The sequence below is a fragment of the Canis lupus genome, chromosome 13, assembly GCF_011100685.1.
Source record: "Canis lupus familiaris isolate Mischka breed German Shepherd chromosome 13, alternate assembly UU_Cfam_GSD_1.0, whole genome shotgun sequence".
NCBI classification, from domain to species: domain Eukaryota; kingdom Metazoa; phylum Chordata; class Mammalia; order Carnivora; family Canidae; genus Canis; species Canis lupus.
In genome coordinates this window covers 15,585,266-15,599,648 of record NC_049234.1, presented here as the reverse complement: position 1 = coordinate 15,599,648, position 14,383 = coordinate 15,585,266, and the positions used below count along the sequence as shown (strand labels likewise).

General features: G+C 38.3%; 1 protein-coding gene across 7 annotated transcripts in view; it reads left to right on the top strand.

Moving 5' to 3' along the window:
- TRPS1 (transcriptional repressor GATA binding 1) overlaps positions 1 to 14,383 on the top strand; it is a 258,547-nt gene that overhangs the window by 53,297 nt on the left and 190,867 nt on the right. For all 7 annotated transcript variants that reach the window (XM_038555373.1, XM_038555368.1, XM_038555374.1 and 4 more), the window contains one exon: positions 11,311 to 12,440. In XM_038555373.1, coding sequence (XP_038411301.1) covers positions 11,311 to 12,440 — 1,130 coding nt within the window. The remainder of the gene's footprint in view (positions 1 to 11,310; positions 12,441 to 14,383) is intronic.

The following is a 14,383-nucleotide window of genomic DNA, read 5'->3' as shown; positions in this document are numbered from 1 at the left end:
TGCACTGTGTGGGGGCTAAAGGCTGTGCAGGATAAAATGCTGACTGTAGAATTTCTTTAATGCGGTTCTGTTGGAAATTTGTAGGAAGTTAATAGCTGTGTGTATTCTGATAAAAAAGATGTTGGTAAATATCAGTATCACAGACCAATAATCATCCAATTTCAGGAATTGTTTATATAAGTATGTAATTTAAACTAATTGAAGTAATAGATGACCAATTCATTAATCTTTTTCAATTAAACTGGCTTTTTTTTTTTTTTTTAAACCATTCAGGACAGTTGGTGGTTAATGATAGATTTATGACATTTTAGGCCAAGAAAAAAGGAACAGAAGCCAGAAGGAGAGGACTTAAGAACTCCATGGCTTTGATCTATATTTTGGTTCGACATGGATGGTTTTAAATAATATGAACTGACTTGGTTGCAAACATGAGATATACAGTTGGGACAAAGAGATAATTTAAACAAATGTTAAGATTTCTAGTTCCAAGTCCAGGTTATTTGACTTGTATTTGGGAATAATTGGAAGTTTAGACATACTTGCAATGACAATATTCACTTCCATGTAAATTTTATTACAAATAAGAAAGTCAAGGAATTACATATTTCCAAAAAAATAGTGTCAAATAATAATGTTTCTTTATACTGCCGAGTTAGATAGAGCCCTAGTTGGATAATGGATGTCACTTTAAAGGGAGCATTATAAAACCAGACCAGTGTTCCCTGCCTGTTGAATTCAAATTCTCCCCACCCCCAGGCCCCATACCTTGAGGAAGTATGCCCAGCCCTGAAATCAGAAGGGATGCCAGTTATTTAGCAAGAAAAACAAGAAAAGATAAAATGGCTAGCTCAGACCTATTTGACTCAACCCGGTGTTAGTTTCTCAATTTTTACATGTTACCTGTGTGTTTTATCAATTGTTGCATTTACATTTTTCAAAATAATGGATGTGACATGATTGGTAAGCCCTTCATGTAATTTTTATTGCCAGTATTCAGACTTTGAGGCTCACCTATAGACCAATAATAGGACAAGAGATTGAGTTCTTCAAAAAGTAATTACAGCTTCTTTCTTTTTAATCTGCTTTATTATGCTTATATTTAAACCATTGCTGAATGGAGGCCTAGTTGTTAAACACCGACTTCGCTGTTTCATTAGGGCTTAATGTGCTGTGCATTAGGGCATTTGCGTCATCTTTATGGGGGAGCTCTTAGCCCTTAGATCAGGTTATAAAAGTCAGAGTCCTGTCAAAATGTGCTTCCCACGGGAAAGTGTTTAACCTATCACAAGTTTATAAATGCTCATGATGTCCATGTTGCTGTTCCATTTTAATATACCTTTTCTATTATTTGGCATTATTCAGGACTCCCAATAGCTATGGGATTCCAGCTACTAAATTTATTTTGGCCTTTAATGAAATTCTAAGATTAGTAGAAAAATCTTACTATTAACTTACCAGTTATTGTCTTGTGTTTGAGCTAGGAGCACTACATTTCTGTTCTATAAATATTTTTATCAGAGTTGCACAATATGTCATGTTAGAAGCAGGAAGAACAGATTTTAGAGATAGGAAGTCATCCTTTGTATTTGTATTTTCAACATATTTAACTCTATGAGATTTATAGATACTTAACATATGCCAGTACATTCATTTGAACAGGGGGTTAACAGCTTGGTCTGGAAAAAAAAACAAAAAACAAAAAACAAAAAAAAAAAACAGATAACATTAATCTCGTTTTGGTTTATTTTGACTTTTCCTGAATTTTACTTCCAAATATTTATTTTTCGCCTTGGAGTTTCCTTTGATCTGGAGTAGGAGGGAAGTTGTAGATCTTAGCAGGTTCTGTTTCTTTGTTTTTCTGAGTTGAGAACAATCGCACTTTAGAACAACTGGTGAATGAGACTTTAATCACTTCAGACTGTCTGTAGAGAACAGAATGTTTGTCATATGAAGCCATACTTGTTCTCAGGTCTGTGTCTCTTTAACAGGTAATAAAGTGTGCAAAATAAAACATATGCTCACCCTAAGGCCATCAAGCAAAGTAAAGTGCTGGCATTTCCCAGGTCATTTTCATCATGGAGATGACTGAGCTGACACTGTAAGCCACCCGGTGGAGTAGAGTAGTTGGACCATCTTCACTGCCTTCATGTTGGTTAAATCTCCATTTGGTGTTGTTGTATGAGGGTCAGTGTGATAACTGTCAGTGTCTCTCTGATTTTTGGCTTTTTTGCTGTCATTAAAGAACACATATTACTTTCTTGAATATCAGTATCTCTCTCTAGGCAGGGTGTTTAGAAGAAGAAATCATGGTCATTAGTGCATCTAATCAAATTTAGCATTACTTAACTCTTAATAAAAATGTTGTAAAAAGTTAAAAAAATCATCCTCAAATGGCCTGCTCTGCTAACCATATCAAGTCGGCAGATTAGTCAGTGCGTTTTGTTTCTTGGGTCATTGTAATTACAGCATACATGCAGCTGTTGGAAACATGGATTTATAAGTAGTGCCTAACCCCTGGAGAGTTTGGAGGGAGTAGTTCCCTTTCATTTTCTGATTTCCTTCATGGAGTCTGTTTCTGAGAATCATTAGACCACAGACCTCTTGATTTCTTCATTGTATAGTTTTAAAGTTTGAAGTAAGTGTTGGGCATTTTTGGAATATCAGAAGAGACCTTGCTTTATTTAAATTGGAAGCCAAATGTGAAATTTCTTTTTCTGTATTACTTGTAATTTGATCCATACTTTTTTCATCTTGTATAATCAAAATTGTTTGTATCTTTTGGGGTTTTCTTCCTGTTTTGGATTCACTTCTGGCAATAGCTAACCTTTATTAAGGATTTCCTACGTGCATGTGTAGATCTAAACTCTTTACATGTATTAATTATCTTCATAAAAACTCTTAAAATAGACATCACTATTACGTCTATTTTTTTTTTTTAATGAGGAAGCAAGCATAGAGGAAATAAGGTAACCTGTTCAAGGTCACAGAGTTGTGTAAAGGATGGGGGGTAAGTGGGATGTTTACCTGCGAGTAAAATGGGTGTGAGGCAGAGGAGACACCAGAATGCCTTTAGAGTATCTTGTTTGCATGTACTGTGTATCCTAACCTGCATGTACTGCGTATCCTAACCAGTCTTCACAACCACTATGATATATGACCTTCCCAAATACAAGCCTGAGTTTACTTCAACTACAAAGGCAATGGAAGATGGGCCAAGTGCATGTAAGGGAGGAGGTACAGTTCTGTGCACGAGGGCTCTTTGAGGCATACTCTGTGAATCACATTGAATTTGAGAACCTCAGTGATTTCTCTGAGATTGTCTCTCATTCAGTCTGTGCTGTTAATGCTGCCTTATTTGCACTCATTAATTGAAATCATTGAAAAGAAAATTAATTTTGCTGATTTGTCTTTTTATTATTACTGTGATTCATTTTCGCTGATACTTTTGCTACAGTAACTAGTCCTGATAGAATGGGGAAGGGCCGGATTTTGATTTAATCAATTAAGGATGCAGTGCTTTATTGCATCCTCCAAATGAAGCCACCGTTTATCCATGTATTTGATTTTGTGCATATTCCCCTCAATTGGAGGCCTTTGTTGAAGGAATTTATGATTTAATGTATGGCCAGAGAGTTCTCTTCTCCTCTTCTGTTGATTAGGCACAATCCAAGGGTTGGCTTTCCTGTGAAGGTTAAGTATTAAGTAGATGCATCCGGCTCGCATTTATGTTCTCCATGGCTTTGTAATTAAAATTTTATTCTTTGCCTGTGAGTCAGTACAGGAGTGGACATGAGGCAGAGAAGACACCAGAATGCCTTTCGAGTGTCCCATTTACATGTCCTGCATACCCTGAGGAAGCTCGGAGCTGTGTGGTCTTCCTGGATTCTGGAAATGAGGGATGGGCTGCAGAGGGACTTAGATGACCCACTGATGTCAGACTAAAGAGCACCTGAATTCTTTCATGAGTCCAGTAACATATTTGGGGATCCTGTAATAAACAGTGGTTTGTTCAAAGACCTGTTTTTCCAGCCGATAAGTGGCTCCACCTTATGTTCCACTGGCACCTCAAAGTCAACATGCATGAAGCTAAAGTTGTTAGCTCTTTCCTTCATGTCCCCCCACTCTCCTTTGTTCTGTGCTGCCATCTCCAAGTCGGTGGGGCTGGAAGTGCCCTGTTACCCTGCATTTCTTTCGGATGTGCATATCTCCCCCCCCTCCCAAGTTGAGTGGTTTGCTCCAGCCTTCCCTGCTTTATGCTTTTACCACCCCCACCCTTCATGTTTACTTAGCAAATTCTTCGTGGTTTCTTTAGTTACTACTTTTCTCTTTCTGATCCCTTCTGTTCTCTCCTTTTCCTTTCTCTTCTGCTATTGCCTCCACCCCCGCTGCCTTCTTCCACCCCCCCTTTTCCTTTCTTTTCTCCCACCTTCCTCCTCTTCCCCCTCTCCTCCTCCCTCTTGTCCTCCTTCCCTTCCTTCCTTTATTTAACTTTTTAAAATTCTGCTTCTGGAGCCACCATCCTACATTTTGTAGGAAGGATAGGTCTACTTTCTACAAAATGTCTATCCTTTAAGTTACACTTGTATAATTAAATAGCACTCTCTCACTCCAGTATGACATCACTTTTCCAAATTCTCTCTCACCTCTGTCTCCCTTCACATGTTACCAGAGCAGCTGTTTCACTGTCATTTGTGCTTTACTCACTCTGCGGCCTGCACCTGAAAAGCCTGTCCATATCATTGCCTTTGAGGCTCTGCTCAGATGCCACCTCATGGGTTCACAGCTTGGTTATTGCCTCCTTCTGAAGGCCTTGGCTGGCCTGTCAGTGTTGCTTAGGTTCTCTTCCCCTGTGTTGTCCTGCCACTTGGTACCTCTTTCAGCAGAAACATACACTTTACCGTTGTTATCTGTTTACTTGTGAGCTTTCTGCATCAGACCACAGACGTGTCAGGGTATTGGACTCCCATCACTTCTATGTGCATCATCTGTGTTTGGCCCATAGTAGGCATGCAGCAAAGCACTCTTCCCTAGAGAAAGGATGTTCCACAGTGATTCCATGCTCTTGTTTTCCCATTTAAGACAGTCTCTAGAACAAACATTCAATTCTTACCTATCTCCATTATGAGCCAGTGGCAGAGTGGGTGAGATGCAGGAGAGGAGTTCTGTGGATAATTCAGCTTTGTAATCCACTTGGGTTAATTGCATTTGCTGTTTTGTTTTGCATTTTCCCCCACAAAACATTTTTTTTAAAGATTTTATTTATTTATTCATAAGAGACACACAGAGAGGGAGAGGCAGAGACACAGGCAGAGGGAGAAGCAGACTCCACGCAGAGAACCCAATGTAGGACTCGATCCCGGGGATCATGACTTGAGCCAAAGGCAGATGCTCAAACGCTGGGCCACCCAGGTGCCCCCCTGCAAAACACTTTTTTTTTTTTTCCAAATTCTTGAGACTTACTAAGATTTACTGGTCTTCTGTCAACCCAAATACCAAATAACTGTAGAGACTTAGTTCAGTATTCTACTGAGTAAATTGAGAACGTCAGTTGGGGTTGACTGTTGATGGCTGTAATCCAAAAGCTGATAATAAAAATTATGCATAATTTAAAATATGTACTATTTTACCGTTAAAATTGCCCCTTATGCCAATTTAGGCTTTGGTTCCCCCCCCCCAAATTAGCTCTTATAATTCAAAAAATATTTGGAATTTGTTACCTATTTGGAAAAGGGTGTTAATGGGAGTTACTGCAGTGACACCAGGAATGCCAGGAGTAGGCTGTGATAGCATGGGACTAAGGAGATCACCATCTAATTAGATTTGTTATTGAAATGTTTAAACAGTTAATCTCCACCAAAGGTCCATCACCACGGCACGCTCTGTATTCTGCACTGTGTTTTGAAGTACTTTACAATGCAGAAACGTGCCCTATGTGGATTAGCACATTCATTCTGACTATAGTTATTTTCAGCCAAGATCGGCCCTGACAGATTTCTTCAAGCTATTTGTAACTTCAGTTATTTGAGCAGTGATTTTTAGCAACTTAGCTTTTTATTAAGTGAAGGTTTTACTTTTTTGACTATCAGCCCATAACCTCAAGTCCCCTTAAATTAGTACCCTCCTAATTGTCTCTGTTGCTATCAATTATAGTACTTGAAAATGAACCACATCTGAGGAAGAGTTTGTGTTTAGTTCAAACAACCCTTTTTGTTCCCCTGACAATAAGTACATGTCCTGAAGTGTCATTTCAAGAGTTCTGAGGCTTCAAAAAATCTTTTCCTTTGACCTATTCTTTTAGATATTACTCTTACCAGTTTTTGTTCCGTATTATTAGAAGGAAATTAATGAATTAAGGTTAAAGACCTTGCAAAAAGCCAGCCTTTTGATATTTTTAACTTCTGCAGTGAAACATTTTTGTGAAGAGATGTACGTAAATAAATTAGAAAACAAAGGCCATGAAACATACCACATGGAAGGAATATACTTTTTTAAGACTTTATTTATTTATTCATGAGAGACACACAGAGAGAGGCAGAGACACAGGCAGAAGGAGAAGCAGGCTTCCTATGGGAAGCCCAGTGCGGGACTCAATCCCAGGACCCCAGGATCATGACCTAAGCCAAAGGCAGACACTTAACCGTTGAGCCACCCAGACATCCCAGGAAGGAATAGTTTTTAAAACTAAGTTTCAAATGGAATAAAAAGCCATCATAGTCTTCAAAAGGTAAAAAAAAAAAAAAAAAAAAAAAAAAAAGCTTAAAATCTGCTCTTTTTCATGCTGTTAATAGGCAAGTTGGGTGTTTCTGTATAACTATAATTCACAAACAAATGGCTCCATAGTCATATTTTTGAGTGAAAGATGTGTTTTGTTCAGTCTTTTTTTTTTTTTTTGAAGAAGCCCAAATATGTCTGGTTGAATTAATAAGAGAGGTATGAATTACAGTTTCGTTTTTACCCAGGTAGGTCAGGGACCTTGGTGGGAAATTTTCATCTGTGCTCACATCTCCCATAGTGACTTCATTCAACCCACGTGTATTGAGCCCCTGCTTACTTCCACAGATAAATAAAATATCATTCTTCATTCCAAGAAGGAAGTTAAACAGAAGCATTAGCTTAGTAACAGCAGAATCGAACCTGTACATTTACAGCTAAGAACCCAAGAGTGACAAATTTATGGGTTTGTCAATGAATGACTTCACCATGTTCCCCCTATTTAGCCTTTTCATCCCATTAGCAGGAGAAATTAAATTAGATAGTTCATTTTATTAAATAATAATCCCATTCTTATGAATCATATGGTTATTAGAATATGCTGGCTAACATGGCATTCACTAGCTCCATGGGGCTATTTAAATTTCAGGTAATTCAAATTAAATTAATGAAAAAATCAATAAAAATTAACTTAAATCAGTTCCTCAGTTGCACTAGCCCTATATCAAGGAGCCCCATGTGGGCTACCATGTTGAATGGGGCTACCATGTTGAATGGGGTGGACCATGGAACATTTCCATCATATCAGAGAGTTCTGTTGGACAGCACTGATCTTGAGTTTACAAATCAGTTTCAGCTACATTCTCTCCCTTGATCCTCACAATAATCCTGTAAGATGGCATGGTTATTTATATCCATAAAGATGAGGAAATTGAGGTGCCAGTGGGTTAAACAATGTGTCTTTGCACAGACTTTAACTTCTGGAATTTCCCTTGGGAGCAAACAAATCCAAGTAAAGATTAATACAAATGAATAAAGGATATTATCTACAAATCTTGATCTTCAAATGTAAGTAATTTAAAGGCAGGGATGTGGTGTAGCTTATGCACTGCTGTATTCCAGTATCTATTCCAGAGATTGGCATAAATACTCAATAGCTACTGATTAGATGAATGAATAGGTGTAATTTTGGATCCAAATAGAATTTACAGTTTAATAAGAATTTTTAAAATATGGATATCCATGTCAAGGGAACTGTTGGATTAGCAGGTTATAATTGTAATTCTGGTTCGCAAAAGAAAAAAGATTGAAACTTAGATTCTTTATTCTGTTTATAATCTCTTTTTTAGTATAGTTATAGCTAGGGAATGGTAAGGTTTTTTTCTATTCATTGATGGGTTCAACCATTTCAAAAGTTTGAAATAATTCTCTTTCTGAACATGTAAGTGCTATTTCCTGACTCTAAGATTCAAGAAACTGTTGCTGCAAACACTTATTTGGTATAATGGTTTGCTGTGTATTTTTATTTAACCTAGGAAAGAATTGTTTAAAGTTAACATTTATGGGTAATGAAAATACAATGAATATAGTCACTAGTCTTAGGTATGGTCTTCTAAAATAATAATGTTTTATTTTAGAATTGCATTTAAATGATATGCATGTTTATTTCAACATGACTGAAGTGTACATCTCTTACAAGGACAGTAAATTGGCCACAAGGGTAACCTTTAAATGTTTTGAAAGAGGAAAGGAATAAAACCCTAAGTAACAATGTTTCCCAAAGTTGGCTTTCAATAATTTTTTATATATTTTTATAATGGCTATACCAGCTTTAGGTAATAAAACTAGCTTTAAGCTGGTTATACTAGCTTTAAGTGATAGAAAAACTAATTAAGAGTTCTGCTGTTTACCAAGGAGGCAAGTAGATAACCTACAGAAGTGTCAATATTATTGTTCTTGTCATTAAATGAGATCCTTGTGTTCTTGTTTGCTTTCTTGGGTGGTTTTTGAAAGAGCATCTTTTTTTTTTTCTTTAAGATTTTATTTATTTATTCATGAGAGACAGAGAGAGAGACAGAGAGACAGAGACACAGGCAGAGGGAGAAGCAGACTCCCTGTGGGGAGCCTGATGCTGGACTTGATCCCAGGTCCCCAGTCATGACCTGAGCCAAAGGCAGACAGTCAACCGCCCAGCCACCCAGGCATCCCTTTCAAAGAGCATCTTAAGTAATAATCTTAAATAATGGAGCTGGCTGGTTTTTCCTGGGTAAAAAATACAACTTGTAGACACACAAATACCACCATCTTAAAAAATTTAATGCAGTTTTCATAGTAACTTAGTTAATCCTAAACCAATACTCTATCCTGGCAGTTTTTGTTTTGTTTTTATTTGTTTACTTTTCTTTCTTGGTCTCTTCACCTGATAGTAGTCAGTAGGATTTTTTGACTTTAAAGTTTTTGTCAGATACTGAAAGGGATGCTATGATGCTTAATTATTTTGATTCGCTTCAAAATCATGTTTAGGGATTCCTTAGGCCTATAAGTGGTCCTCATTCAGCCCCTTTAGTGTAGACATGGACTGTGTGGCTTGGAGATTGCAAAATCAAGGAAACAGTGACGATGTGTTGTGGTTTCTCAGGAATCCCTGTTCTACAAGCAGAAGTTAAAAAACATTTTATATTAGGAATATCAACAGCTCTGAAGCAATGTAGTAGCTAAAGCAAGAACATTTTTGCATACTGGTTTTTTGCTCACATTGGAGAGGGATGGCATACTTCTGAATTTGCTCCTTTTGATTCAAGTTGAAGTTCCAAAACAAAGTACCAGAGTTGATGGAATCCCATTTGAATGACCTGTTTTGGTTTCGAAAACACCTCTAGTGAATTGGGAAATGGATGGAGGAATTTTACGATATTGTTACATCTCAGGGCCAATTTTAGTTGTTCTAGTCACTGAAGTGCTAGGTTAGAAGGGCGAATAGGCAATATCCTTATACAGTCTGGCTTTGACATCTCTCACACAGCTGAGGGTCAGGCTGCTGGCTGGGAGGGTGCCCCATTCTTCCCCTTCTGGTTAGATGATGCTCTGCTGTGGACAGATGAAGTCTTTGTGTTTGCCGTGGTGGATGTAGACATCACCAAAAGTGAAACGTTGTCATCCTTTGATTAAAGGCTGTGGGAGACATTTGTAAATTATTATCTGAATCTACAATAAGTGTTGAGCTGTTTCTCTATGTTCATGCACATTTCCTGGAACTGTAATACTGGAAACAAATGTAAAGGTTGCCTCAGCTGAGTCAGCTCTTGGCCAGACAGGTTAAGGCTTTTGATCAAGCTTACAACCTCTCTTGAAGTGGTAGCATGGACTGCATTCCTAGTCCTGATAACAGAGGAACAAGCGTGTTTCTCAGTGCGCTAAAGGAATATTATTTGCATATTAAGTAAAGCCTCTTAAATGATTTTGAGATGCTTGAGACTTTTCTCATGGAGTGATTTGGATATGAGCAGTGATCACACATGTCATTTTTGAGCAGCTGTTGAAGAAGGCAGAACATGATTATGTCACGTGTTTAATCTATTACATCTGGTAGCTAGAAAAATTCAGAAATTCTCTGATAGTTGGAAGAGGAAGTCTCTCCCTTTTTGGAGCATTTGTATCAAAAACTCTGTTTTAAACCAGGAATTTTGGCTACTCGGTGGTGCTTAATTAAGCTCCCCATTGCAGTGCACACTGAGAAAGGAGAAAGAATTTTATATAAAGTGACTTTTGAATGGTTTCATTGGCCTAATACTGTAGAGTTCTAAAATTTTGGATAGAAAGTGGTGGGATTATTTTATTTTGGCCTTTGCACATGCCCATGACCCACTGAGACAGCGCCTTCATGAAATGAGGCCCTGGAAAATTTTCTTCTTTTGCTTTAGCCTAGATTGAGAAACATTGTAAACTCTTTACATTAGATCTTCTTTACCAGGACTTCAAGTCCACTGCATTCATTTCATTTTTGGTCTAATAGTACCTGCCTGGGCTATAATTTTAAGGCATTTTGTAGTGCTTATTTTAGCACTTTTATTTTACCCAAAAGGGAGACCTCATCTTTGCCCAAAGCCTCATTGCTATAGGAACTGAGCGGAGGATTTCCTTGGAGAACGTCTGCATTGAGTAATCTCTAAGCAACTGCCTCTGGTTTTGACAGCAACCCCAAACTTCATGAGAAGAAATCCCCTGTGATTTGGATGCTTCTGCAAGCATGTGGTTTGAAGGAGACAGTAGTAAAACCTACTTACTTAAAAATTGTTTTCTTGGCTTTTTTAAAAAAAATTTTTTTTATGAAATCCATTGAATTAGTTCTAGTACTCTTATTACTTACCTTTTTCTGTTACTTTGGCCAAAAATGTTTAGCATAATGAGCCTCTCAAAGAGTAGCTGTTGAGAAATGAAGAGTGCATTTCTTTGGCTCTGATTATTCAAGTGATTTCATAATAAGCAGAAGTACTATTGTATTTTTTGATGTGGAATACTTGGCAATGTCCCCTCCTCCCTCCTACAGAAAGCACTAAATTAATGATACCTTTCAAGTAACATCCATCTCTTCTATACCAGGTCACTTCAGGTGGAACATTCATTGGCATTGGACGGAAAACACCAGATTGCCAGGGAAACACCAAGTACTTCCGCTGTAAATTCTGCAATTTCACTTACATGGGCAACTCCTCAACTGAACTAGAACAACATTTTCTTCAGACGCACCCGAACAAAATAAAAGCTTCTCTCCCCTCCTCTGAGGGTGCAAAACCTTCAGAGAAAAACTCTAACAAATCCATCCCTGCACTTCGATCCAGTGATTCTGGAGACTTGGGAAAGTGGCAGGACAAGATCACAGTCAAGACGGGAGATGACACTCCTGTTGGCTACTCGGTGCCCATCAAGCCCCTTGATTCCTCGAGACAAAATGGTACAGAGGCCACCAGTTACTACTGGTGTAAATTTTGTAGTTTCAGCTGTGAGTCATCTAGCTCACTTAAACTGCTAGAACATTATGGCAAACAGCACGGAGGAGCGCAGTCAGGCGGCCTTAATCCAGAATTGAATGATAAGCTTTCCAGGGGCTCTGTCATTAATCAGAATGATCTAGCCAAAAGTGCAGAAGGGGAGCCAATGACCAAGGGAGACAAGGGCTCTAGTGGGGCTAAAAAGAAGGACTTCTCCAGCAAGGGAGCAGAGGATAATATGGTAACGAGCTATAATTGTCAGTTCTGTGACTTTAGATACTCCAAAAGCCATGGCCCTGATGTAATTGTAGTGGGGCCGCTTCTCCGTCACTATCAGCAGCTCCATAACATTCATAAATGTACCATTAAACACTGTCCATTCTGTCCCAGAGGCCTTTGCAGCCCAGAAAAGCACCTTGGAGAAATTACTTATCCATTTGCTTGTAGAAAAAGTAATTGTTCCCACTGTGCACTCTTGCTTTTGCACTTGTCTCCGGGGGCAGCCGGAAGCTCGAGAGTCAAACACCAGTGCCACCAGTGCTCGTTCTCCACTCCTGATGTAGACGTGCTCATCTTTCACTATGAGAGCGCTCATGAGTCCCAAGCATCGGATGTCAAACAGGAGGCCAATCATCTGCAAGGATCGGATGGGCAGCCAGCTGTCAAGGAAAGCAAAGAACACTCGTGTACCAAATGTGATTTCATAACCCAGGTGGAAGAAGAGATTTCCCGACACTACAGGTGAGCCACAGTGCGGGGGGATCACCAAGAAAGTGATAGAAAGAATCCAGAGGGCTGATCCAAGAATCACTGGAAATGATTGCAGTGACTTTTGGGGGAAGTTTCGAGACATGTAAACATAAAAGATCATTCATGAAACTGCAGATTATGTATTTATAGATGTGGTAACCACAGATTTTAATTTGGTCACTTGTTTCAGACCATTTACTCTTATGCTTCATACCTGTTTTAAACTGTTTGCTGAGTGTATTTTACAATTTGTGGTGATAACGGTAATGCTGATGAATTTACTCGTTTAGCACAATTCATTTGTTTGTCCTTGCTGAGTGACTCCACATCCCATAATTTTTGATGGAGCTGCTCCCAAATGAAAGGTGCCATTAGAATGTGTTCTCTTCTCTATTCCAACTGGGAACCATCAGTTCTAGAACACATTGCTCGTTTTTCTTTTAAAATGAGACAGGTCATTCTTCCAGCTTTTAAAAAAATTGAGTGACATCCTTGTTTCTCAAAGAAACAGTATTCTGAAGGTGAGAATTCTGTAAAATGTGTGACTTTGGATTTCTCTATGCCTACTCCTCTGATCGGGTAAAGCCACTTCAGTTATTTCAGATCCATCAACAGAGATACGGGATACATGGATACATTCTTGGTTTTTTTTTTTTTTTTTCCCCCACTTTCACCCTATTCTCTTTAAAAGTGTTACTTTTCCCAGTGAATCTTCCATATTTTCTAAAGATGGGTTTAGGATACATCTTTTCATTTCATTTATGGGTCCATTCCTTAATGAATTAACTCCAGAAATACACACTGTGCCAGGTATTGATGGGAAAGGAGAAAACAAGGCAAATGTAGTCCGTGCCCACACAGAACTTAGAGTTCATTAGGGAAGTCATTAACAGATCATTATGAGTATGAATAGCAGATAAAGTAGAGACCACTGAGTTTGAATAGAATGACCACATAGCTCAAAATGGTAGATGAGGACATGCCTCCCTGAGGATGGAGCACTTAAACTGAGGTGGGGTAGCATGAGTAGGAGTTAGTGTAGCAAAATGCTGGTCATACAGCACATTCAGGTATCACTTAGTGTCTAGTGCGTGCTTTCTTGTTATTGTGCCCCTAAGCATCAAAGTGAAGAGTTTATTAACTTTTTAAAATGTTTCTTCCCTAGGTAGAATCAATATCCTAGTTTAAAAATCTAGTAATTTTAATTTCCCCATCCCAGGATTTTAAACAGTTCGTCCCATTTTTTTTTTTTTTTTTTTGGAAGTTGTGCATTAGTGTGAGCGTGTGGGTTTTGTCAGCCACCAATAATGAAGCAGTTCATGTCCAACAATAGGCTAATAATGTTAGATGTTAATTTGAAGGGCATCCTAATGTTCACAGTGAATCTAAATGTTCAGAAAACACTTCCTTGAGATTTACACTGTTTAATTTATAAGGTCAGCCCTAGGAAAGACACAGTCCTGCAATCAAATGTGTTCACACTTGTAGTGAGTGTTTCTGGCTCCTCTGATGTTAGCTGCATGTTAATTTATTTCTGGGCTAGCAGACATTAGCTTCCTCTTGTGCTTTACTAGTGTGCATATACATTTGTTAGGTGGTATAAAAATTAGGTAATCCTCTCTGTTTTTGAAAGAGGAGGCTTAAAAAAAAAAAAAAGAAAGAGGAGGCTTCCCTTAATCGTGAGGAACTTAGCTACACCACACCACACACACACACTGATACATCTGGATACCAGATCACTTGCATGAGTGGCTTTTTTGAGGAAGCTGAGACCATTGCTTGAAAACATGTCTGGAAAAACAGTTTCTAAACCCTTTAGTTAGACAACAGCAAAAAAGCCACCCAAGAAATCAAAGTATGAATGAAAATATTACTGGATAATCTCAGAGTTTAGCTAATAGCAATGAAAATAAGCTCTAGAGGGAAGAGACTAG